The sequence below is a fragment of the Vulpes vulpes genome, chromosome 4 (genome assembly GCF_048418805.1).
Source record: "Vulpes vulpes isolate BD-2025 chromosome 4, VulVul3, whole genome shotgun sequence".
In the NCBI taxonomy this organism is placed as follows: Eukaryota; Metazoa; Chordata; class Mammalia; order Carnivora; family Canidae; genus Vulpes; species Vulpes vulpes.
This window is the reverse complement of record NC_132783.1, coordinates 111,583,678-111,610,822: the sequence shown is the minus strand read 5'-3', so window position 1 is coordinate 111,610,822 and position 27,145 is coordinate 111,583,678. Positions and strand designations below refer to the sequence as shown.

General features: G+C 44.1%; 1 protein-coding gene across 12 annotated transcripts in view; it reads left to right on the top strand.

Annotated features, from left to right (window-relative positions):
* The window catches only part of CYFIP2 (cytoplasmic FMR1 interacting protein 2), a 132,585-nt gene that overhangs the window by 51,435 nt on the left and 54,005 nt on the right, over window positions 1–27,145 (top strand). For 6 of the 12 annotated variants that reach the window (XM_072756750.1, XM_072756749.1, XM_072756747.1 and 3 more), the window contains exons 12-24: window positions 60–179; window positions 719–844; window positions 4,484–4,650; window positions 5,350–5,497; window positions 7,752–7,826; window positions 8,734–8,887; window positions 9,875–10,031; window positions 10,572–10,668; window positions 13,884–13,960; window positions 16,939–17,047; window positions 19,083–19,202; window positions 24,966–25,165; window positions 26,969–27,056. In XM_072756750.1, coding sequence (XP_072612851.1) covers window positions 60–179; window positions 719–844; window positions 4,484–4,650; window positions 5,350–5,497; window positions 7,752–7,826; window positions 8,734–8,887; window positions 9,875–10,031; window positions 10,572–10,668; window positions 13,884–13,960; window positions 16,939–17,047; window positions 19,083–19,202; window positions 24,966–25,165; window positions 26,969–27,056 — 1,638 coding nt within the window. The remainder of the gene's footprint in view (window positions 1–59; window positions 180–718; window positions 845–4,483; window positions 4,651–5,349; window positions 5,498–7,751; window positions 7,827–8,733; window positions 8,888–9,874; window positions 10,032–10,571; window positions 10,669–13,883; window positions 13,961–16,938; window positions 17,048–19,082; window positions 19,203–24,965; window positions 25,166–26,968; window positions 27,057–27,145) is intronic. The other 6 variants (XM_072756754.1, XM_072756756.1, XM_072756752.1 and 3 more) reach the window with 1 other exon arrangement.

Sequence of the window (27,145 nt, the reverse complement as noted above, 5' to 3'; positions counted from 1 at the left end):
GATAGCATCTAAAAGTGCCAGGCATGTACATGGTGAGGGTGACAGCTCATGTTCCCCAGGTGGTGACTGGCTCCGGGCTGGACAGCCAGAAGTCAGACGAGGAGTACCGTGAGCTCTTCGACCTGGCCCTGAGGGGCCTGCAGCTTTTATCCAAGTGGAGCGCGCACGTCATGGAGGTGGTAGGTGTCATGAAGGCAGAGGGCCTCCCCCTCCCCAGACCTCTCCAGCCTGACCTCCATTCACACAAACTCTTGTCTGCTTCTGCCTCTCCCCAGCACTCTTCCTTTAACCGCCTTACTGAGATATAATTTTCACACTATACCATTCACTCATTTAAAATGCAGATTTGTTGGTTTTTAGCATATTCGCAGAATTGTACAGCGACAGTCAAATTTAGAATGTTTTTATCAGTTCCAAAAGAAACCCTGTGCCATCACCCCCCCCATTCCCTATCCCCACAGCCCTAAGCAATCTGTCTTCTGTCTCTATAATTTCCCTGTTCTGGATGTTTCCCTTAAGTAGAATCATATCATATGTAGTTATTTGTGTCTGACTTCTTTACTTCATGCCTTCAAGAACCATGATCCGTGTTATAGCCTGAATCAGAACTTCATTCCCTTTTATAACTGAGGAGTACCCCCCAACACACAAGGTCACGCCATGTTAGCTTTTCCCTCTCATCTGCTGATGGACATTTGGGTTTTCCCCCCATCGCTAGTACTCTTGGAAGCTGGTCCATCCCACAGACAAGTTCTGCAACAAGGACTGCCCTGGTACTGCAGAAGAGTATGAGAGAGCCACGCGCTACAACTACACTAGTGAAGAGAAGTTTGCCTTCGTCGAGGTGGGTACTGACTCCCTCCATTCCTCAACCCCTCCACCGCCCCCCCCACTCCTTACCATCCCACCCCAGGCTGCTGCTGGTGTTGATCCTTGTGATTCCAACAATGCTTCTGAGCAAGATGGCAGCCATGATCCTTGTATGCATACACTTCCCTGTTCTCACCCTGCCTGATTTAATCTTTGTCAAAAGTTGCCATTCAGGAGCACCTGAGTGTCACGGTCACTTAAGTGACCCAACCGACTCTTGATTTCTACTCAGGTCATGATCTCTGGGTCATGGGATCGAACCCCATATTGGGTTCTGCACTCAGCGCAGTCTGCTTGAAATTCTCTCTCCCTTTCCCTCTGCCTCTCCCTTTATGCTCTCTCTCTCTAAAATAAATAAATCTTAAAAAATAAAGTTGCCATTCAAAAATGATTAGAAACTCACTCTGTTCCTAAGAATCCAAGGGGGAAGCATTTACTCTACTAGAAAAGTGGGAAAAAGGAAGCCAACAGCAGAAACAAGGACAGACAAATGGCTAAAAGAGATAAGAAAAATGCCCAGGTTAATGAGTGATCAAAGAATGACGGGTGGAAACCAAGAGGAGATGAGTTAACAGATGTTGGATCCCCCGGATTTAGTGTCTCATGTTTTTATCTTTTCTGTTTTGTCCATCACTCATTTTTGTACTGTCTTATGGGATATATCCTGAAGTTCAACTTTCTACTCTTAGTATTTTTTGTTGCCCCTATTATATTTTTAATGTCCAGAATCTCCATCTTGTTCTCTAAATGTTCCTTTTATAAGACTCTATTCTTGGGTCATGCATGCCATACAGTCATTCATGAGGATAGTATAGTGTTTTTATCATCTTTCTTGAGGTATAATTTATATTCAATAAACTGTATCCATTTAAAGTTGCATGTAAAGTTTGGCTGTTATATACACACCTATGAAACCACAAAGATACAGAACATTTTGTTTTCCCTTTGGCAACACATAGACTAAAATTGGAACAGTACAGAGGTTAGCCTGGACATCCCACAAGGATGACACACAAATTCACAATACATCCCCTTTAAAAAAAAAAAAAGATGTAGAACATTTCCACCCCCCCTTAAAGACTTTGTACCATTTGCTATCTATCCAACCATCCACGGGCCTGATATATATAGATATAGATATAGATATAGATATAGATATAGATATACATGTAGATATAGATATAGATAGATATAGATCTTTTTTTTGTCACCGTAGATCTATTTGTATTTCCTATTGTTTTGTCTAGTTTGTATTTTTCGTGTGTGTGTTTGGCTTCTTTCAGTCACCATCATAATTTTGAGTTTTATCCACATTGTTTTGTGTATCAATAGTTTGTTTCTTTGTATTATTGAGTATAATTCCATTGTATGGATATACAATGTATATAATGCTATAATTTGTATACCCATTCAACTATTGATAAACTTTGGGCTGTTTCTAGCTTTGAGCCAGTATAAATAAAGTTGCTTTAAAGATTTGAGTATAAGTCTTTGTATAGATAAAGGTTTTTATTTCTCTTGGAATGGTCACCTTGTAGGTTAATACTTAACTTTTTAAGGAACTGCCAAATGGTTTTCCGATGTGGAAGTACCCTTATATATTCCCACCAGCGGTAGATGAGAGTTCCATTGTTCCACACCCTCATAGTCCTTGCTTTTGCCAATTTTCTTAATTTTAGTCATGCTAATGACTATTTAGTGAAATCTCATTGAGGTTTTAATTTGCATTTCCCTAAAGACTACTGATATTGAGCATCTTTTCATGTGCTTATTGGCCATTCATATATCTTCCATTCTGAAATGTTGTCTTCTGAAATCTTTTGCCCATTTTTTAAATTGGGTTTCTGTCTTATTATTGAATTGTGAGAATTTTTATATATTGTAGATACAAGCCCCTAGCATATATATGTTGCAAATATTTTTTCTATTTGTTGACTTTGCCTTTTCATTTTTCTAGGGGTACCTTTTTTGAAGAAAGACTGTTTTTAATTTTGATAAAGTTCAACTTACCAATTATTTTCTGGTTTGTGATTTTTGTATTCTATCTAAGAAATCTCTGCCTAGCCCAAAGTTGCAAAGATTTCCCTATAGGTGTAACAGATCTGCATATTATGCTGTGTTTGGAATTATTCTAAAATCTCTCCATTATCTGTTTCTTCCTTTGTCTCATTATTTCCTAGTTACATCTCTAGCCAGGAGCCTAGATGTTTTCATGATGTGATGTTCCCTTAAGACTTCTGTCCCATTATTTCTTTATACTAAAGCTTCTCTCCAGCAGAACCACTATGCTTATGGTATATATATAATCCTTACCTCCGGAACTGTTCTCACCGTTTCCCCAAACCTCAGATGTTCTATTTATTCCTTTAAGGTTTAGAGGAGACAAAATCTTAGCATCTAAACTCATTCATTACTTTATTCATTCCTTTTCAACAAAAATTTTCTGACGGCCCACTCCAGGCCCAGGCTGTAGGCCTAGGGTGTGCACATTGCTGGGCCTCACCCCTTCAGCACCTAGAGTCTGATGCAGAGGTAGAAGTCTAGCACATCACGTTGGGTGTGATAAGTGTGGTGGTTGTCAGGAGGCTCCTGTGGCATTGTGCTGTCCCCTCAGAATTCGGAATCACTCCCAATATTAGCACTCGTGGCTGATAGGGGCCAAAGGGTCAGGCTTGTCACAGGTGAGCTAAACTAGGGATGTGACTTCCACCCAAGGCCACCCAAAGCTTCTTATTCCTTCTCCATCCCATTAAATTACCGACTGGGAAACAAATGATACATGCATGCCTCTGTTACTCAAGATAGAGAAGGAATGGTGATTGCAAGGAGAAGTAAGGAACCCAGAAGGGGATCTGTCCCTATAGGCAGACAGGTCTCAAAGGAGAGCTCCAAGGCAGGCCAGGATACACTCACTACAAATGCCTGTCTCCCATCTCTGTAGCCTGGGAAGCAGAAAAAGGAAGGGCAGAAGCTTTCCCTCACCCAAGACTTCTACAGAGATTTTACATCATTAGGAAAAAGTTCTAGGGACTTAAACAGCAAATGACCAAATTATTTCAAAAGCAAAGATTGTAAAAATTCGAGGACGTCACTGCAAGGGAAGGGGTCAGGATTCACTAAAGGAAGACAGGGTAGATGCATATAGATTTGACTTTAAACTCCTCCCACGCTATGGAACCTATACTTCTATAGAAAATTTTATAGTAAAAAAGTTCTATTTGATACAGTCTGTGGGTGTGTGGTACATGGAGAGGCCTCTCGATGTCAGAGTGATCTATGAAATGTGCTCCATGGACTGGCTGCTGTGTGATATCAATCAGCAACAAGATAGGAAACCGTGCCAGAATGAAAATTGGCTGTGTCATGAAGCCCACTGTTCAGTGTAGCTAATATCTTTGCCTTATAGCAGGACTTTTCTTGATGAAGAAGGCAGAGTGCTGATTTCCATCCTGGCACGTGTTTCTTACCTAGCAGTGAACTGGCACTTTGAGTAGCACTGGCCTTTTGCTTCTGGGCATCTCGCAGAGCACCCTCTCTGCAATGCAGTGAAGGGTACTAGATGGATAGGTAAGCTGAAGCCTGGTGAGCCTGACCTTAATCTGTGCCTGGCCAGGTGATCGCCATGATCAAGGGCCTGCAGGTACTCATGGGCAGGATGGAGAGCGTCTTCAACCAGGCCATCAGGAACACCATCTACGCGGCCCTGCAGGACTTTGCCCAGGTGACCTTGCGTGAGCCCCTGAGACAGGCAGTGCGGAAGAAGAAGAACGTCCTTATCAGGTGGGTCTTCAGATGGCCCTTTCCAGGGGTCACATAAAAAAATCAAGGGTGCTAAGTGCACACCACAGGGGAAGTTCCTGGCTCAGTCAGCTTCCAGCGCAGCCTCTGCACACACACAGACTCTTCTAGCAAGTTCTAGGAGGCTGTCTTAGTAGATTGGCATTTGAAATTAATTAAGCCCCAGTCTGGAAGAGTTGGAATCCTGTATCCACCTACTAGCTTTGTGTACTTGACCAAGTAACTTTCTCTGAACCTCAGTTTTCCTCATATGTAAAATGTGGAATATAATGGTACTTACTTCATTTATTGGCTGGTAGGATGATAAGGTGAGATAATCAGTGTGTAGATCTAAGCACACAGCAGCATGGAGTAAGTATACAACAAATATAAGCTATTATTGAAACTTCAAACATACAGAGATGTAATTGGACTCCTGAAACTCCCCTATAATGAGAAAGGAAACTAGCCAGTGGGCATCAGCATTGCCTGTGGCACTTGTTGAAAGTTAGACTTCTGGACCATGGCTCAAGCCTGGGAAGCCGGCACCTCTTGGGGGTGGGGCTAGGAATGGGCATACTTCCCCAGCACCCAGGAATTCTAAGACAAGGTGTCCTGGGCCCTCACGGACTCTAGAAATGGAGTTGCAGGGCCTCCTTCCAGTGGTAAAACCTGGTCTGAGTATCAATTCTTCCTTCCCAGTGTCCTGCAGGCAATTCGAAAAACCATCTGTGACTGGGAGGGGGGCCGAGAGCCCCCCAATGACCCATGCTTGAGAGGGGAGAAGGATCCCAAGGGTGGATTTGACATCAAGGTGCCCCGGCGTGCTGTGGGGCCCTCCAGCACACAGGTAAGTGGTTCCGGGCACAGGCTAGCTCGGTTGACCTAGAGGCCAGCCAGGCCACGGTAGTTCATCCTGGCTGGACCATGGGGCCATGGGGCTGGGGGTCCTCAGGAAGGAGGGGCAGGGTCCAGCAGCTGCACTAGTCTTACTCTGCCATCTTGTTTTAATACAGGAGGGAGGACTACCAACTTAAGATTCAGGAGACCTGGATTCTAGTCCTAGAAACCTGTGTGACCTCGGGCACGTTACACAGTCTCTTTGTGCCTCAGTTGTCTAATCTGGCAAATGGGGGTAATACCAGGACTGGCTATCTCCTGGCCCTGTGAAATATAGGTTCCAAAGTATAGGAAGAGTTTAAAGTCAAATCTATATGCATCTATCCTGTCCCCCTTTAGTGAACCCTGGCCCCTTCCCCTGCACGTCCTAGCTTAGGAATTCACAAGTTCTGCCTCTGATGTGCTGTGTGATCTTGGGTAAGCACCTTGATCTCTCTGTACTCTGATTATCTTCTCCATTAAGTGAAAATTTTGAATGAGATCATGGTACTGACAAAATATTATTATTATTATCTCCTCAAATGCACAAGTATCAAAAACCCTTGACCCCTTAGAGAAAGTCTAGTAATCAGAGAGATTCAGAGTTGCTAACCAAAGCTTCTGAACAAGAGGTCACCTGTGATTTATCCAAAGTAGTCATTAAATTCCAAAAAAAAAAAAAAAAAAAGAAAGAAAGAAAGAAAGAAAGAAAGAAAGAAAAAGAATCTGGGCATCTTGGTTGAATCCTTGCCACTAACTTAAGGATAAGCAGTTCCTGGTAGGCTTTTTGAAGTATTGGAAAAAAGCATGAGAGTCTATCGAACTTTCAGGGGTCTTACAGGAACTCCCCTTTGACATGACCTTCCAGCCTGACTCAGCTCTGCAGTCCTGAATGTGAACCATCTGAGATGAGCCATCCGAGGCCCACCCCTACCCCTTCTATGTGTCTGTGTCTGTGTCTGGGCAGGGGACGGGGAGGAGGGATGGGGTAGGATGGGTTCTCAGCAGCATCACTGTCACTTCCCTTGGCTTCACAGCCCGTGGGCCAGTTTGCACTGATCTTGCTGGTCTTGGAAATCCCAAGGAAGCTTCTACAAACACTTCTGTATAATGTCAAGAACCTTTCCAGCCTAGAATACCCTGGAGGGACCAAGCAGGGCTTTCAGGTGTTTCTGGAAGCCCCAAGACTCAAGTGAGTGAGACACAGACAAGGCAGGAAAGACACTAGAAAGGAGGCTGAGGGGAAGGGCCAAACAGGCAGAGAGGGAGAGAGAGAAGGAAACAAGAGGAGTGGAAAGAGTATACAGGTGGTCTGAGAGGGGAGCATGACCACAAGTCAGCCTCCAATTACGTGAGGTGGTACAAATGCATTGAGTAGACTCTCTAACGGAGCCAGAAGAGCCCTTAGAGACAAGCTAGTCCCAGTGCCCTCCCTGCTTTACAGATGGGGAAACTGAGGTCCAGAGAGGGGAAGTGACTTGTCTAAGTCACAAGGTGAGTCACAGGTGGAGGTGGGACAAGAACCCAGGTCTCCTGACTCCCGCCCCAGGGCTCTGTTAGGGCCTGCAGAGCACAGTGGACAGGGGCTTCTAGCATAGCTGGGATGCTGACTGATCTGATGACTTAAATGCTCTGGTCAATAGACATAGGTGGGAGAGGAGGTCCCCCCTCTTACCAACAAAATGGATTTTCAAATAGAATTTGATACAAATCAAGTCAATACCACATGGATTGTACTTGATAAATCCTTTCCTGGAAGGATGGCTCCAAGGGCCATCATTAGAATCCTGGTGGCTCCAAGGGCCATCATCAGAACAGTGCTTCTCAGTTCTTAAGGATGATCAGGCCTGCCGACCGATGGGGTTGCAGTGGGTGGACTGTCCCATAAATCAGCCACCATGGTAGCTCTTTGACCATCAAGGGAAATGCTGCGGTAGGGGCGGTGTGCCCCTCCTCTCTGTGGCTGCGCTGCCCGGCCAGGTGCCAGGCACATGGTGGGTATGGTCCTGGAGGAGATCCAGACGCAGCCAGGGCAGACGTGGTGGCAGAGGGAGGTTGGAGCTTCTGAGAGGTGGTCGGCAAGTGGCCCCTAGCAGTCGCGGCGGCTTTCCCACCATATACAATACCTCTTGCTTTTCTCTTTCTCTCTCTCTCTTCTCTCTCTCCCTCTTCCCTGTCTCTCCTGCCCTCCCATTCCCTCCTCTTTTCTCCTATCTATGTCTTAGGCCTGCCAGTGGTCCCCGCGGGCTTTGTTTCACCCCACTGGTGGCACACAGGGCCGAAGAGGCTGCCGATCCCTGGTATAACACCGCCTGGCTGGGTTGGTTGGGGTACACTTCTCCAGGAGGCAGCAGGAATGGACTAGCCTGGCTCCTCAAGGCCCCTTCCAGCCCTAAGATTCAAAGACATATGATGTGGAAAGATCTAGATTAGCACTTGCACCCTTTGCACTTAAGGCCCTCTGTAAGCGGGAGTTGATTGTCTAGTAGACCTCCTGTGTAAGTACCCATCTTCACCCGCTTACCACCCAGGATTTCGGTAGGCTGTGCAATGCAGCTGGCGCCACCAGAGGGCGCCATCCCTTGGTAATGGATTCCAAGTGCTAAGGGTCTGAAGCTTGAGGTGGCTGGGTGGGGGGCTTGCTCTGATCAAACTGCATTTCGCAATTCCTCAAAATGCTAGAGCTGAAAGGGACTGGCTTGAGAAAGCATCTGGTGCAACCCCCTCGTATTAGCAGATAAGAAAACTGAGGCCCAGAGTGGGACTTTGTTGCCCAAGGTCACACAGCAAGACAGTAGCAGTGCCTGGCCATAGACCCAAGTCCAGGGTGCCACCATAGCCAACCAGTAAAGCAGAGAGTGACTCCAGAGTGATGTGAACTGAGGTTCTCCTCTGATGCCCACGCCCTTGGCCAAGCAGAGCCAGCAAAAACTTGGGCCTTGAATGACTTGTTATTTCAGGTCCTCCTACCCAGGGATGCCACAGGCCCTGGGCAAAATGTCCTTTCTGGGCGGGCCACTCTCCCTCATGAAGGTTTACATGTTCGAAATTCACTTCTCCAACCCTAAACTGGTGCTTCCTTAAGAAGGGCTTTTTAAGAGCAGACATCTGCAGAAAAAAAGAAAAATATAAACACAGCACAAAGAAACCTTTACCCCAGGATAGGGGGCCAGCCCCTGACCTTCTCCTCCTACTTTCTCTTTCAAGCTGTACATGGTGCGGACCATGCTTGAATCGCTCATCGCAGACAAGAGTGGCTCCAAGAAGACATTGAGGAGCAGCCTTGATGGACCCATCGTCCTCGCCATAGAGGACTTCCACAAACAGTCCTTCTTCTTCACACACCTGCTCAATATCAGTGGTGAGTCACGCTATCCAGGCAGTGGGGAGAGGACGGTTGGGTGGGGGCAGGTCCCAGACCCACTAAGGCTGTTGGACCAAAAGTTGCAAAGAAATGTGGTCATCGGCCAGAAGGGCACATTTCGCCACCGAGGTAAAAAATGCACACTTTCTGGTGGGCTTGGAAAGGCCAGGCTCAGTTCAACTATTCTGACTCAGCTAAATTTGTCTGGTAGACATTTGTGGTTTGTCATGAAGTCCTTAGTAAAGGGGATTAAATCCAGCAACATACCCACAGATGCAACAGGCATTTGGGCAGCCTTTAGCTTTTAAGCAGCAGCTCTGTGCTGATTATTCTTATTGCTCGTTGCAAAGGAGGCTTCCAAGCTGGACCCCAAGCCGTGTCCCCCAATCCTGTTCTCCCATTAGCAGGACGCCTCTGCAGGTGGGACAGGGCAGGGGGAAGGACAGCAGCCTCCAGAGACGCAGGAGTGGTAATGCATTTGTTGGTACTAGAACAGTAACCTTAATGAATCCAGACATCTCCATTAGAGCACAGACCAGGGCCCCTCAAGGCTTCTAAGTGGATAAAAACCGGAATTACTATGTACAAGGGGATGAGGAGCAGTGAAAAGTGGGCACTTGGGGAGCTGGCTTGACACTATGGATAGCAAGCACACTTTTTCCACTAAGATTGTGGGTCTTCAGGTTGGCCTTATAGGAGGATGATGGAGATTGTGGGGGCATCTAAAGCTTTAAAATGTCACTGCTCTCCTCCACCCTGGGGCTGCTACTGTGAGTCTAACGGATGCTGTTTTCTAAGTAGATATTAGACTGACCTTCAGGTAAAAGAGAGCAGGATCTACTGATTAGGTCATATTTATGAGTACCTGCTGTACTCCAGTATAGTGGTAGAAATAGCAAAAGCAATAAGAACCAAGTTAATAGGAACAAAGATCTTTTGGTGCTTCTTCTGTATAACCCACTGCTTTTTCCTTAATGCTTTCAGAAGCCCTGCAGCAATGTTGTGACCTCTCTCAGCTCTGGTTCCGAGAATTCTTCCTGGAGTTAACCATGGGCCGGCGAATCCAGTTCCCAATTGAGATGTCCATGCCCTGGATTCTAACAGACCATATCCTGGAAACCAAAGAACCTTCCATGATGGAGTAAGAGGCTGGATCAGGATTGGGTCAGCAAGGAGGTTCCCAGGGTGCGGAGGGAGGGCAGTTTGCTAGGGAGCTCTGTTCTTTCCAGAACTTTCAAGATGAGGCAGTGTGGCCCCACTAGGAAAAGCGCTCATGCCAAGGATCAGGTCACACCAGATTTGACTCAGCCTTGCAGATAGGCTCAGGATTATACCAGCCCAACTGCCCTTCCTGAGCTCTGTCAGTGTCAGGCAGCTATGCTTGGAAGATAGTCCTCTCTGGGGACCACGAAGCTAATATCCTTAACTGCCACGTGATTTCTTTTGGTCCCAGACTAATTGTTTCAGGCCTTGTATTTATTAACATCATGGACTTCTGATTTCTATAGGCAGACTGTAAAGTAAGGCATTCCGAAGGCAATTTGGAAACCTCAGAATGCTGGAAGGCTCTCTCATATTAACCCCAAGCTTATTCATGTTTTCACCCAAACCTTCATATTTCCCAATCCACTTGCTTTCAGATTGATTAGTAAGCTGCTGGTCTCTGCTTTTCTCTCTTCAGGTACGTCCTCTACCCTTTGGACCTGTACAATGACAGCGCCTACTATGCTCTGACCAAGTTTAAAAAGCAGTTCCTGTATGATGAGATTGAAGCTGAGGCAAGTGACCCGCATCTCCTTTTGTTCCTATAATCTTATTCCAACAATGTGGACTTTTTAAATCTGTAGCTTTTGGCACAAAGTGGGCTGTCTTAGTCCATTCAGGCTGCTATACCAAAAATCCACAGACTGGCTTATAAAAAATACTGTTGTAGAGGCTAGATGTCTAGATCAGGGCACCCTTCTGGGTCACAGACTTTTCATTGTATGCATAGTGGAAGGGATAAGGGAGCTCTCTGTGGTCTTTTTAGAATTTTTTTTTAAGATTTTATTTGAGAGAGAAAGGGGAAAAAAAAAAAGCCAGACTCGGGGGCTTGATCCCACGACCCTGAGATCATGACCTGAGCCAAAATCAAAAAACTTAACTGACTGAGCTACCCAGGTGCCCCTAGTTTCTCTCTTACCCCTAATCCCATTCACGAAGGGTCTACTTTCATGACCTAATCACTTCCCAAAGGCCCCACAGCCTAATCACTTTTGGGGGTTAGGATCTCAACATATGAATTTTGGGGGACACACATATTCAGACCATAGCAATGTGGGATCAGTGACTTGTTCTGGAGAACAATCTCTTTTTATGACTTCTAAAAAAAAAGTTGCAGTGTAGTTGATGCCCAATGTTATATTAGTTTCAGGTGTACAACACAGTGATTCTACAATTCTGTATGTCATAACTGTGCTCACCAGAGATGTAGCTACCATCTGTCCCCGTACAATGCTATTATAATAGTATTCACTATATGGAGAGTGATCTTAACAAATCATGATCATCAAAAAGGACCCAGACCAAGGTGATGGTCTTTCTTTTTCAGATATATTAAGGGATAACAGATGGTAAAACTGCATGGGTAATATTAATATTCTAATGAATCTTTTATGGTTGGAACATTTTGTTAATAATAATAACAGCAATATCACCTATCAGTTATTATATATTCACCATTTGCTTTTAAAACAACTTTTTAAATAACCTTACAGCAATTTAAAGAGGTATATACTATTAATCTGTTTTACAGATTAGTCTTAGACTTAAAGTGGTCAGTTATCATAATGCCAAGGTCACTCAGTGTAAAGAGTCACTTGGTAGTAGTGGTAGGACTGAAGTAACCTTTATCTCAACTATTAAGCTGTTTATTATTAGTCACTCAATGGCTTTATTTCTGTAATGGTCAGGATAAGCTAGGTTATGCTGCAGTAACAAATAATTACAAATTCTTAGTACCTTGAAAACAAAGGTTTATTTCTCTGTTATGGGTTGGTTGGGGGCTCTGGTCCATGTAGTCTGCGAGTCAGGACCCACATGGAACATTCACTAATTGCCATGGCAGGAGGAAGTGTTACTGGTACTTCAAAACTTCCACCTATAAATGACACATGTCATTGGTCAAAGCAAGTCACATGACTGCATCGCCTTTATGGAGAGGCGCAAGGAAGTACAATCCTGCCACATGGAAGGACGAGGCCAATAGTAGTGATGGCTACTGAAATTTCTAAGTTTTGCCTCCTGGGAAATGGAATGATGGTCTGGGTTCTTCCTTAACTGCATGGGGCTATATAAACACAGAATGAGGCCAATTAGGTAAAAATATCATAGAAATATAAAACATTCTTGTTTATAAAGGAAAGACATGAGTGTTTTAGGATTAACACCACCACCAACTTAGTTTGACAGTTTATGTATTTCAAAGAAAATCTAGGAGAGGTACTGTTTGCTTTCTCTACCCTCCAGTTTCTTTGGGAGTTGAAAACCTTAATGGAACCCAACCCAGATCTCTTCTCCTGATCACAAACTTGGGAAGAGAGATCCCAGGAGACAAATGAACTGGTTGCATCTTAACTTTGACAACCCCATGCTCTGACAAGATCCTGTATAGTTGTGTTCTCCAACAGGTTGAAAACAAAAGAATTCTAGAGTGTCATGTGGCCAAGTGAGATTCTTAAATATGAAGAAAGCACACAGCCAGGCCCTGGGTAACATTTGAGGGCATGGGGCCAAAGTACAAATTGAGACACACACACCCCCAGCTTGTGGGCTGTCCCCTTTCTCTTCCCATCTGAAGACTGTTCTGTACTACAAAGAGCCTCATGTGCATGTGTGTAGATACCCAAGCTTTGTCTGCCACCACTGCCCACAAACAATGGCCCCTTAGCTAACCCTCAACCCTAGGGGTGCATACACCTGCTATGCAGTCCACATTCAGGGACAATACCAGGGAAAACTACAGACAGGCCTGGAAGGGGCTTGGGCTTTTGGGACAAGGATAGTAAAGGCTGGTTCTAGAAGGAGAGCTTAGGGTATGGGTAGGCACCTCTACCTTAGCCCTGCAGGTTCTTCAACTGGAAGAAGACCTGGTGGGACCCTTGAAGCATAAAGTCCAGAGCAGAGGCCTTGGGTACCTGCAGTTGAGGGCAAAACTGCACACAGCTCTGTGTTTTATGTTCAAGATAATATCTAGGGTATAAAGTAAGAGATACAGAAGCTCTTCAGATAAAGAATTAGCTTTATGGAACTGAGAATTTGGTGAAGGAAGACTAGAAGATCAGTCCCCTAATTATGCTCTGTTCTCTTTTAAGTCACATGGTGCTCTGCTACCACCGCAGCCCCATCTCATTAAGGTCCCACCCTTGGCTATTTCTTGCCATCAATAGAGGGTTTGGTTTTGATCCTCTATCAGACATGAACTTCTCACCTGAGCATCACAATCTGCCACCGATGTGTGATGAGACAGACACAGAGATGGCAAATTGAGCCCATATTCATTAAGAGACAAAGGTTTTCAAGCAAAGTTTGAAAAAAAGATATTTTTCAATTTCCGAGGACCATCAATTTCTTCGTTTGTCAAGCAAGTAACAAATAAAGTGAAAGGAAAAGACGAGAAAGTCTAGCAGGGAAGAGGATGGGTGGGCTGATGTGAGTAATTGCAGGATATAAAGATCTATCTTGCCTTCCCACCTTGGAACTGCAAGGAGGGGACCTAAGCAGAGGCCAGTTCCTCAACAGCTTTTTGAACTTTGCCTTCTCTGTACCTAACTAAGGACCTTGAGGGCAAGGGACCAACTTCTTACCTTACTTAGCCACAGAATCTTCTTTTTTTGCTATTCAAAGTATCTTGCCCTACAACACACAATACAGCCCAGATGCCCCTTGCAATTTGCCTATGCTTCTGTGATAAAGCTAGACGCACAGCACTGACATTCCTGCTTCCCTTTCACAGGTGAACTTGTGCTTTGACCAGTTTGTCTACAAGCTGGCGGACCAGATCTTTGCCTACTACAAAGCCATGGCTGGCAGGTATGAGAATCCCAGGGCTGTAAGGAACAAATGTTCTTAGACTGCTCTCTGTAAGACATAGTTGCCTGTTGTGAAACCTCTCTTCTTCTTCAGCCCCTAAGGAAATCTGAGTGATTACCTGGGCCTGGACTGGGTGCTGAAATGTAGGAGAAAGGAAATAGGCATATTTGGTGCTGTACCTCATGGAACTTACAGACTAGTAGGGATAACAGACTATAGTAAAAACTGATGAAAGCACAGTGATAAGGGAGGTTGCATGCTCCCCGCAAAGGAAAAGTTCATGGGAATATGTGAATCTATGATGGTTAAACCTGAACTAGTCTTTCAGGTGAGGAACTGGAAAGGCTATCCCGAGAAAGTAACATTGGCATTCTTATCTGAAGCTGATAGGCATTAAGTAAAACTAAGTAAAGGATGAGACGGGAAATTGCAGGCAAAAGATGTGCTTGTGCAAAATCCCTGAAGTAGAAGTATTGTATTGACAGCATGCCTACTCCATAGGGCAGTTGAGACAATTAATGTGAATTAGTACATGTAAATGCCTCGTCCACAGGCCACAAGAGGAGGCAAGTTACATGATAAAGCTGGAGAGATAGGGCTCAGGGGATGAGGCTTGTAGACATCTACCTAGGAGGAATAGAATACCTTGGGATTTCAAAAGTATAACGGGAACCTGTTTCAAATCTTATTCTTAAAAATCTGTCCTAAACAAAAATGTGGGGAATGGATTGGTGGTGAGCAAGAATGGGTATATAAAGGCCACATAGGAGAGCAGTGAAGAAGTCCAGCAAGAGACATATTAAGTATTGGAGGCTCGTTGGTATTGCCAGTATGTGTTGATTTAGTAAATTCCTGGCTTTCAAGAACCCATAGCAGTACTGGTCAAGAAAAACCTCAAAATAAATATCTCCCTTCTTTTTGGAAATCCAGATGTACAAACCAATAATGTCAAGAATAATGACTTAAGTGTCATAAATTATTTTTTTTTAATTTCTATTTATTTATGATAGTCACACAGAGAGAGAGAGAGAGAGGCAGAGACACAGGCAGAGGGAGAAGCAGGCTCCATGCACCGGAAGCCCGACGTGGGATTCGATCCCGGGTCTCCAGGATCGCACCCTGGGCCAAAGGCAGGCGCCAAACCGCTGCGCCACCCAGGGATCCAATTATTTTTATTTCTATGAAGAGAATTTGCTTCATTTTGCTTTTGACAGCTAGAGTTGCCTTGACATATTTCAAATAGGAGTTGACGTGCAGAACGCACCAGTTTGTTAACACAGAATGTGCATTAAATGAAGTGAATGGTTCTTGATGATGGGAAGTACACAAAGCATGTACTTTCAGGGAAAGCACAGATTACATAGCCTTTCACAGAGTAGTCACTTAGTAAGTGTCTGGGTTGAATATGATGCAGTTGTAACAGTGACACAGAGAGAGAGAGAGAGAGACAGAGACAAAGGCAGTGGGAGAAGCAGGCTCCATGCAGGGAGCCCAATGTGAGACTCAATCCCAGTCTCCAGGATCAGGCCCTGGGCTGAAGGCAGGTACCAAACCGCTGAGCCACCCGGGCTGCCCTGAGATCATTTTCATTTCAAATATGCTATCTACACAAACTCAGACTTGTCAAACCCTTGGGTCCTTCATATAATTTAGTTTACAGAATATTCTTATCTGAAAAATACCCCTTAATCTATACTACCCCCTGTAAGATCAGTGGTTTCCAAATATATGGGAGGCTGGGGGAGTTTGAGAGATGTTGAGAGAGTCCAAGAAAACAGGAGGGGAAGAATGATGATGTAGGTCAGTGCTGTCCATTAGGAATATAGTGTAACCACAAATGTGAGCCACAAGTGTCATTTTAAATTTTTTAGTAGCTATATTTTTAAAAAGAAAGAAAAACAGGTGAAATGAATTTGAATCATATATTTTACATAATCCAGTATATCTAGAATACAGTTTTGACATGAAATCAATATAAAAAATGATTAAAGAGACAGTTTTCTTGTTTCTTCCTAAGTGTTCAAAATCTAGTGTGTACTTTATACTTCTAGCACATTTCAGCTTGGACCCACCACATTGCAGGTGGCTGGTGGGCTCCTGTAGAGCTAGTGGTTGTTCTCTCTGTTGCAAAGTGTAGATTATGTTATGTCACTTGCCTACCTAAAGCCACTGGCAGTGGCTGCCAGTGACATCTAGAAAACAGCTAACTTCTTTACTGTGGCTGATGTCATCCCACATGATCTAGCCCCTAGGTTAACTTTATAAATTCATTTTTGTGTCATGCTCCCCAGCATTCCCTGTCCTTTATCCATCCTAACCAGCTTTCTTTTCCTCTGCCAGAAACACTCTTCCCCCCAGATCTTAACATTTTTAGCATGTAGGTGCCCATCCAGCAAAATTGCTTTAGAGAGGCTTTCCCTGACCTCCTAGCACCAAATGATCCTGTTTTATCATCTTCAGAGCACTATTACTCTGCAACATGTAACTCGGTGTGAAAAGTAATAGTAGTACATCTAACTCAGAAGGTGTCTTGAGATTAAAAGTGACCATGTACAGGTGTGTGTGTCCCTGATAAGCCCTAAATATGGTGCATTATTTTCTCTCACCTGAAATTATTTTATTCCTTTGTTTATTTAGTTACCAATCTCTCTTCATTAGAAGTCCGTTCCATGGGGACAGGAACTTCGTGTCCCCAGTACCAGAATGTTCCCTGGGATATGGCAAGCACGCACTCAATTGCTTTTTTGGTAAATGAATAAAAGAGGGAAATGGCTCAACTTCTGTGTTGCTTGTCTTTAACTTAGAAATTGTGCTTCATGTTGAGCTTATGTGGCTAAAAAGCTGAAAACAGCTATATTCAAAATACATCAGTTAGCGCTTCCTGAGCAGATCCTCTGGTCTGAAATAGATATGGCTGGGAGATAAAAAACCATCCATGGTCATGTTTACTGGATTTATGTAACTTCTATCCCTTGCAGCGTCCTGTTGGATAAACGCTTTAGGGCTGAATGTAAGAATTACGGAGTCATCATCCCATACCCACCATCCAACCGCTATGAAACGCTGCTGAAACAGAGACATGTCCAGGTATGGCAAAGAAAGCCAGAAGGGAGGTGGATTGGGCTAGAAGGTAGCCGTGAAGTTAGTGGGGAGATTGGAGATCAGGACTGCATACTCTCCACCCTCCTTCTGAGCATGGGTATAGCACAGCCTTAGAATCTTACAGGCAATAAAGAGGTGTTGGCATCCTGTGGCTCAAGTTCTGGGCTTCTCAGTCCCCCTTGCAGCTCATCTCTCAGGAGTTGTGGTCACCAAAGCCTTGGTTCTATTGTCATAGCCATGGCTCACTCCCTTCCATCAGGATTGCTGCTAAGAAATGAGTAAATCTGTTCTTGAGTGGGGCCCAAATGCTGATCTAAGTGAAGGCAGGCTGCTTCGTGCTTTGAAATGGAGCGTGTCAGCTAAACCCACGCTAGAAATTACAGTTTGTTGCTATGGAGTTGGTTTCTATTCACATTTGACCCCAGATGGAGAGGAAATAAATGCTGCCAGGAGCTCAGAAACATATCCATGCTTAAAAATGTTAACATGAGCCAGGCAGGCAAAATACAAGATGCTGCAGCTGCCCAACTCCTACGCCCCACTATGGGCCAAGCTGTGGTGGCACAGCCTTTATGCCATGACCTCTATGTTTAGTAGGTGGGCCACGGTGTTTGTGGGCAAGACCCCCCAGGGGAAGGGACATGGCTGAGAAGTGCCCCAATGAAGAGGAAAGGCTTACCCTGGACATTTTCACTGCTGTGAGAAATCAAAGGGAAATGGAGAATTAGGAGAGAAAAAAGAACATCTTCACCTCTGCCAACAGGAGGAATTCAGTGCTCTTCTTCTGGCCTCTCAGGAAATTACAGCAATCAGTTACTGATGTGGCCAGAATTAGCTACAGGACTTTCAACACCGAAGGCTTGATGTGTGTACAAGGTGGCTGCCAGGGGTCTTAGTTGGTAGAAAAATCTCCCAAAAGAGAAATAGAAGAAAAGTAAAATTGTTAAGAATAACCCTTGGGTGCCTAGCAAAGCACAGTGCACATAGCAGGTACTCAGTAAATGTTTATTGTTATTTGCATAGCATCTGTGATAATGCCCACGTGTGTGTGCCCCAATGGAAATTAGTGTAAGTTCTGTTTTCCGTCCTGTAATCAGCCCTTGATTCTTGGGCTTCTGTGCTGATCCCCATAAAGGCACACAGGAGGCCTGCTAGGGAGCTGCCCTTCTCTGGTGACTGAAGTGGGGCACAGGACTCATGTGGGAAAGACCTCATAACTAAATTTAGGATGTCAGCATTGCATGGGGTGCCCAAGCCTATGCTGAGCCTTTTCCTATGGTCTGGGTGAATTATATTTTTCCTCAAATTTTTATATATTTCAAACTTACAGGAAAGTTGAAAAAATAACACAATGAACATATATATATATATATTCTAGAGGCATATTCTTGTTACTATTTTTTACTAGTTGCTTCACTTTCTTACATACATATTTTTCTCTCTTGCAAATACATTAAAAAAAATAGTTAAGAATAATCTTTGGGCACCTAGAAAAGTGCAGTATATGAATGTGTGTGTATTTATATACATGTAAATACACATATATGTGTATAAATATATAAACACACATGTAAAAAGTACATAAATAGTATATAAATGTATGAGTAGTATATAGTATATATACTATAAATACAGCAAATATAGTAATAGTATACAAATAATAAGTACATAAATCGTAAATAAGTATGTAAATAACATAAAATACGTATATGTAACATTAAAATATATACATTTTAAATATATTTACTTTCTCTCAGCCATTTGAGAGTAAGTTGCAGATGTCATGACATTTTACCAATGAATACCTCAGCATGTATCTCCTAAGAAGACATTCTCTCATAATCAAAATAGAATAACCAAATTCAGGAAATTTAACAATACTGTTTTCTGCATAGAGTTCCCATTTGTCCTCGTAATGTCCTTTATGCTTTTAATCCCATTTCCTATCAGTACATTGCATTTAGTTGTCATGTACCTGTGAGAACCTTAAGTAAATTTTCTCTCTGTCTCTTCCATGCAGTTGTTGGGTAGATCAATTGACTTGAACAGACTCATTACCCAGCGCATCTCTGCCGCCATGTATAAATCCTTGGACCAGGCCATCAGCCGCTTTGAGAGTGAGGACCTGACTTCCATTGTGGTAAGAAACTGGGGGCCTGTGAGAGTTCTGGTCTGGGATTCCTTAGACTTGAAGCCTAATTTGAGGTGTTGTTAGCCTAGTACTGAGCTAGTTAAAGAGAAGCAGGGAGTCTCTTTCCCAACTTGATTAGAGCAAGAGAAAAAAAAGACTTAAAAAGAATGAAATGATCTTATCTCCTGATTGCCCTGAGATCTCTGAGATGGCCAAAACTAGGCACAATTGCTTGTCCTTTGGGCTTCTACACAGGTGAACAAGTATAGGGGTGGTCCTGAGAAGTTAGAGACGGTTGCACAACAGGGCGGGCATCATGGGTGTGCAGTAGTATAGGGCCCAGAAGGACTCTTCTTGGTTTAATGCTCTGCTCTTGCCATCTTGAAATTCTTAATAACTTTTTAACAAGGGTCCCACATTTCCTTTTTTTTTAATACTTTATTTTTTTTTCCTTAAGATTTATTTATTTATTTATTTATTTATTTATTTATTTATTTATTTATTTATGATAGAGAGAGAGAGAGAGAGAGAGGCAGAGACACAGGAGGAGGGAGAAGCAGGCTCCATGCCGGGAGCCTAACGTGGGACTTGATCCTGGGACTCCAGGATCGCGCCCTGGGCCAAAGGCAGGCGCCAAACTGCTGAGCCACCCAGGGATCCCCGGGTCCCCACATTTCCATTTTGACTGGGACCTGCAAACTGTGTCTTGATCCTGATGCACAAGTATGGAATAGTCCTGTTCCCTTCTATTAAACGACAATTTGAGTTACTCTCTGCTAAGTCTTCCTCTCCAAGAATTAGGATGAACTTGATCTACCAGTCCTGAAGTGAATCAAAGGAAGACTTTAATGCTTTCAAAAGCAGATGAGTAAAAAAAAAAAAAAAAAAAAAAAAGCAGATGAGTAGAAGGAATTCAAGACATAGAAAGTCACCATCAGAATGCCACATGACCATTGTGGGCAAAATCTACCAAAGGATGCTAAAATTAGTAGGCAGACCTTTGAGAAGAATATTTTATGGTTCCTCGTACCATGAGGTCTCTAGAACAGTCACGTTCATAGAGACAAGAAAGTGGGATGGTGATTACCAGGGACTTAGGGAATTGGCATTTAATGAGTAAGGAGTTACGGTTGAGGGAAATTAAGTTCTGGAGATGGATGGTAGTGATGGTTACACAGTAATGTGAATGTACTTAATGCCACAGAACTATACATTTAACAATGGTTACAGTAGTAAGTTTTATGTTATATATATTTGGCCACAATTTTTTAAACTACTCAGAAATTTTAAAAAAAAACTAAGAAGCAGAATTCTTGCATCATCTCAAACTATCTCCTTCAAGATATTTACTAATCTTCCAAAGGGAAGATTAGTAACTTTACAATGGGGACACCATCTTAACCAAGCATCAAAGCTTAATGTCACTGGTAATAATATTTATTCATTAACCCCTGCTATGTATCTTCTGTGATATTATTGCCGAAATGCTTATTCTCAATCTGATCATAAGAAAATATCAGATAAACCCCAATCAAATGGCATTCAAAAAAAAAAAACAAATGCGAACAATACTTTTCAAAAGCATCAGAGCATAAAAGACAAAGACTGAAAAATGTTAGTGATTGAAAAAAAGATTAAGAAGATATGACAACTAAAAGCAAAGTGAGATTCCAAATGGAAACACAGAACAGAAAAAAGGAGCCTCTTGGAGAATCTGGTGACATCTGAATAAGTGTGTCATTCAGTTACTAGAATTGGACCAATGTTAATTTCCTGCATTTAATGATTATGTTATGGTTATATAAGATGTTAACATTAGGGAAATTGGGTCAAGGATATGCAGGAATTCTGCTTTTTCACTTACAGAAAAGTAATTATTTCAAAATAAAAACTTTTTTTTTTTAAGTGGACAGAATGGTTTTTAAAAGTGACTAGGGACAAGGACTCTAGAGTCAGAAAGACCTGGGGTCCCAGTCCTGGCCCTGCTACTTACTAGCTGGCAATATTGGCAAGTTGCTTAATGTGTATACGCCCGTTTCCCCATCTACATGATAGAGGAATATTAGAATTTACAGGATAGCATTTTTTAAGGATGACTCTACTGCCTAGGAAGAGCTTTGCATAGTTCCTTGTACTTAATAAAAAGATGACGAAAAAAAGAGAACGAGAGAAGCATATAAATTTGGAGCTACAATGAGACATTCTCAGGGTGAATTTTTAGCAGCATTTCCTATGGAGACTTGCCCCCAACTGCCCACCTAAGTCCTGGGTCAGTTACTTTAGGAAACTATAATATAGCACGTGTTCTTCTGGGAGATCTATTTTAAGAAATAGACTTTTCTTAAAAAAAAAAAAAGAAAGAAAGAAAAGAAAGAGAGAAATAAATGGTAAGGAAAGGAAAGGAAATAAATAATATTTATGCCAGAATGTTAGCAGTGATTATCTCCAAGTGGTGGGATTTTTTTTGTTTTCATCTTTGTTGTTTATCTGTATCTTCTGGTTATCCAGTAATGAATGAACATATCTCATGGGAAAACTGGTTTGGGGTGTGTGTGGGTGTCCATGGCCTCTTCCCATCCCTTCAAAGGCACTGAATGTTCTTTTAGCTGAGAACAAAGTCAAAACAAGCAGTGAAAGCTGGTGTTTATCAGGTGAGCCAGCAGCCCCCAGGAGAGTGGCCACTCCCTGTAAAGCCCATGAAGAGGAGACCCCAGGGATGCTCCCTCCTGTGGGGTCAGGAGGCCCCTACTGGCCTTGGCTGAAAGAAAAGCTCTGCCTCTTGTGAGAAACAGCCTGAGGAATCTGCTCCATTCAGCCCATCCTTCCACCTTAGAAGCTCTGTTCTGAGATGAGAAGGCGGCTCAATGCCAAGCTGGGCGGGTGGCAGAGATTTCTTAAGTCAGCCATCCTCATCCTACACAGTTGAGCAAATAGACTCTCGGAGAGATCCTATGCTGAATTTGAGGGCTGGCAGCTTGCAGGCTGTGTTTTGTTTAGGCTACAGAGCACATTTGAAATTTTGAGCCAACATTTAACATTTGGAAGAATTTGAATAAAACTGCAGAAGCTTTGGCAACATCACACCAGGCTTTCCAGATGGCAACAATTGTCTAGAAATGATTAGACAATCCCATCAGCCGGGCTCTGCTCTCTTCAGCTTGTCGCCAGCCTCACTGCGGTACTTCATTCCCCTGTATGGCCTTCCACACTTCACTGCACCCGACTTCGAGACCCCCATTCTTCCTTCCTACCTGGGACCACAGAGCTAGTCAGCAGTCCACGGTGGCCGATACTCAGGTTTTCTGGTTCCCATCCAAGAGCTCTTTCCTCTCCATTTGCCCCATTAGGAGTTTTATTTCCCCAGCTCTGCTTCTCTACGTTGCCCTCCGTAAACCAGCTTTACTATAGAAAACCGAGACCCTCTCAGAGACACCTGCACCACTCACGTGGCCTTTTAAACCACCAAGCCTGCTGCACTGAGCTCTGCATCCTAGAGCCAAGTGCCCTCTATGATTTAAAGGCCAGGAGAACATGGCTGATGCCAAAACAGGGCTTGGGTTACATAACAAAAACCTTGCTACTTTTGCATGGCGGAAGAGGTGGGCCTACATTTCCAGCAGCCCCACATCAGCAGCGCTGAGAACTCTCTCCTTTGGTCTCCCTTGTAAATACCGCCACACATTCGGAGACTGTTAAAATCGCAGAACATTAGAACAGAAATTATCCCCAAGTTTTTCATTTGCAATTATCTTCCTGGTAACATGGCACCTCAGTGTGCTGAGGGACTTGATGAGCTTAGAAATAAAATCATTGGTGCTTACTCCATTTATTTGATTTATTTATTTATTTATTTATTTATTTATTTATACTCATCCTAAATGAATGGGAACAAAATTAATAGTCCAGCTGGCTAGGCCCTAAGAGACAGAAGCAGAGAGGTGATTCTGTGTTTCTGCCCTTCATTAACTTCATGGTGCACAGTGATTGGAAACTGATTCTTCCAGCTGTCATTCCAGAATTAAAATCCAGATTTTGACCTTCTTTTGAAAGATGATGAGGTCTATCATCACTGAGCCCATTTTGAGGAGGCAGCACAACTATATGGAGTTGAGTATCAGACTACCCTGTCCAGACAGACATTTTGCCACAGGCAGCCCAGCCTCAGGAATCCCTCCTCCTGCCTGTCCCTCTTCCCTGAGCTGGGCTGGCCTATACAGCCATTTAAGTTTGCAAGCTCCGATCCAATTCCACACCCCCAATTTAGAGCCATAGAATCTCAGTTGCAGAAAGACAGAGCTCCAAAATTGGAAGCATGGTCTGGGGCCTCCACCTGGCCACACTCTGGACCCCAGCCAGCCTTAGGGACACCTTGTGGCTGATGAGAATAAGATCGATTCAGTGGTGTGAGGCTGCATCCTGTGACCAACCTGAGCTCCAAATCCTAGCCCCTAAAGCTGTCCTGCCTCCTGGCCACCCTCTGGTGACCTGCCCTTGCCAGTGTTCCGTGAGTCTTTATATTGTCAAACTATCATTACTTTTCAAAGTGATTTCTTAGCAAATTGCTCCTTTATTCCAGGAAGCCATGTCCTAGAGGCCCAGGATCACACACTAAACCAAGTTCTGTATTCCCTGTGTGACCTTGGTCAAATCACTTCACTCCCTGAGCCTCATTTGTCCCCTCTATAAGACAGGGGCTATCATACCCATCTGAAAAGAAGGCTTAACCACAATAATACGGGAGCGTCCTAGAGCATTATGAAGAGGCATGCCCTCTCTCTCTCTGCACAAGACTGTGCTTTGATCCTTTTTCATAGCAGCACTAAGGACGAGAGCCAGCCCAAAGGGTTTCAGTCTCCTTTTACTTGCCAGCAAATGCAGTGACCTGTTGTGTCTGCGTATTGGCCACTTTGCTCCCATTCTCTGCCCAAAGGTAGGGTTTCAAGCAGTCAGGGCCCACCACTCACATGAGTCCTTGGTCCATGGCTTTCAACTGCACCTTTGCCAACATGTGCCCAGCCCTTGAGTGGAAGACACACGAGGAATCCAAAGGAGGGGGCATTCTGTCCCCGGCTATTTGTAAAATTTCTACAGTATATAGTGGTTAAGAATATGGACATCAGAGCCCAACTTCCTGAATTTGGAGTCAAGTGATTGAACTTCTCAAAACCTCAGTTTCTCTAGGCATAAAGTAAGGACAACTGTAACGGTGACCTTATAGGGGTTTTTGAACATTAAATGAGTTAAGACACATAAAGTGCTTAGGATACTGTTTGGCGTATAATACACTGAATCACATGAAACTACTAATACCTGATGGTATTTAAGCTAGAAAATCAGTAGTTTCATGTGGTCTGAGCTAACAGGAAGTACTTAGCAAACGGTAGCCCTTACTTCTGATCGGTAGAGATCCAGCCTCTGGTGGTAGGCTGGCACACCCTCCTTTTGATTTATTATTATTATTTTAAATATTAAATAATTATTTAATAATTATTGTTATTAATAAATAATATTAAATAATTATTTAATAATAATAAATAAAGCAGGCATGCTTTCCACCCAAGGGGGTACTGACCGGGTTTGCCCCCGGTCTGTGGAGCCTTCCCAGAGCCGGCCCGTGCAGCTTCCCTGGGCCCAGGCTGGGAACTCGTCCTCTGAAGAAGGGTGGGAGGTTGTGTGAGGGCCTCTCCCCCGCACGAAGGGGGGCCGTCAGATGAAAGTGTGCGTGTGAAGTGTGCGTATACACCCTCAGCGGCCGTGGGCTCTCTCTGGCAGGAGCTGGAGTGGCTGCTGGAGATCAACCGGCTCACGCACCGGCTGCTGTGTAAGCACATGACCCTGGACAGCTTCGACGCCATGTTCCGGGAGGCCAATCACAATGTGTCTGCCCCCTACGGCCGCATCACCCTCCACGTCTTCTGGGAGCTGAACTTCGACTTCCTCCCCAACTACTGCTACAATGGGTCCACCAACCGGTAAGGGAGTCCCTGGGCGAAGGGCGCGGGCATGGGCTGCGGGCCGGGGAAGCGGGTCCTTCCCGCAGTAGTCAGTCCCTCCTGGCTGCAGGCTCTGTGCAGAGCCGGGGCTGCCACGGTGAGCAAGTCTGCCTCTTCCAGCCTTCAGGCTAGAGGACAACGCAGGCAATCCGACAGCCCCCTGATAAATGTACTGTTAGAAAGAGTGAATTTGGAGATGGAGGAAAACCCCAGTCATGAGCGAGAAAACACCACCACCTGATCCAGCCTGGGAAGTGACGGGAACCTCAAGAGAGGCTTCCTCCTCTGAGAAGTCATGCTTGAGTAGAGATGTGAAGGATGAGTAGGAATAAAAAAAGTGAAGAGATGGGAGAAGAATATCCCAGGCAAAATCTCCAAGGAGTGGAGAGCTCAGTGAGGGTGTAACAGATGGGACGGGGAATGGTGCCATGAAAGATAATATAGGACCTGGGAGGAAGCAGGAGCCGCGCTGTGCACTACTCCACAGGCCAAGATAGGATTAAGCATGGTGCTTTATGATCAGATGGTACTTTTTTAAAAAATATTTATTTATTTATTCATGAGAGACACACACACACACAGAGGAGGCAGAGACACAAGCAGAGGGAGATGCAGGCGCCTTTCAGAGAGCCCGATGTGGGACTCAATCCCCAGACCCCAGGATCATGCCCTGAGCTGAAGGCAGATGCTCAACCACTGAGCCATCCAGGTGTCCCTCAGATGGTGCTTTTATGAGGACGTCCATATACACGAATACATTCATGCAGAATAAGCACATGTATGTGTGATGAAGCGGCATATGTCTCCTGCAAGGTGTACACAGCCCTGTATCGAGCACCAAGGTGAGGAGAAGACCTTATCCCTTATCATCACAGAGGTTCAAAACCTGACAGAAGAGGGGAGATGTATTCATGCACAAAACAAGTCCGTTAGGTTATACAAACATGTATGTGTTTACAGGTCCTCTCTGTACCCTCAGAGCCTGGCTTACAGCCAGTATTAAATAAGTATGTGTTGAATGAATTGAAGGGTCTGGGAGGAAACCACAGATGAACATGAATCCACACACTTAGCAAGACAGGCTTCTGGTTCTGTAAAGATTTGGGACTTTTAATCCTCTTGAGCAGAGGTCTGCAAGCTATCGCCCACAAGCCACATCTTGTTGCCAACTGTTTCTATATAACCCATACACAAAGAATGCTATTGACATTTTTGAATGGTTGGGGGAAAAAATCCAGAGAAGAATTATAGTTTGATGACAAGTGAAAATCATTTGAAATTCGTAAAGTTTTATTGGAACCCAGCCATGCTCATTCATCTACAATTGTTTATGGGTGCTTTCACACTATCGGCAGAGCTGAGTAATGGTGACAGAGACCATCTGGCTTGCAAAGCTGGGAATACTTCCTATCTGGGCCTTTATAGAAAGAGCTTGTGGAACCCTGCTTGTAAGAAGCCAAACTGGGGGTGGAGGGAAGGATCTGGAGCCCCAAAGAAGGCCATTTTCAGGCCCAGCCAATTGTCACTTGGTTGCCTACTATTCTCGTGAGCAGCCATAGCCCAGAGTCTAGCTTGAGAATCTGGACTACAGTTTTCCCATTAGGGAAGGGAGACAGTAGGTAAATGAATGGGAGTGTATGATAAGAGTTTAGTATCTTTATAGACAACCACCTAGAAACAGTTTGCTTGTACCTGGTCAGGAAGGGCTCTGGCTAGGTTGCGTCCCATGAAGAATGCCCTAGGACCTGGTTAATTCCTGCCCCCTCTCTATTCCTCTACTAGTTTTGTTCGAACTGCCATTCCTTTCACCCAAGAACCGCAAAGAGATAAACCCGCCAACGTTCAGCCTTATTACCTCTATGGATCCAAGGTGAGTAGTCTTGCCTGCGTCCTATTCCTAAGAGGACTTGTCAACAAAAGCAAATAGGAAAAGTGTTCCCCAAATCAGAAAAGTAAAAT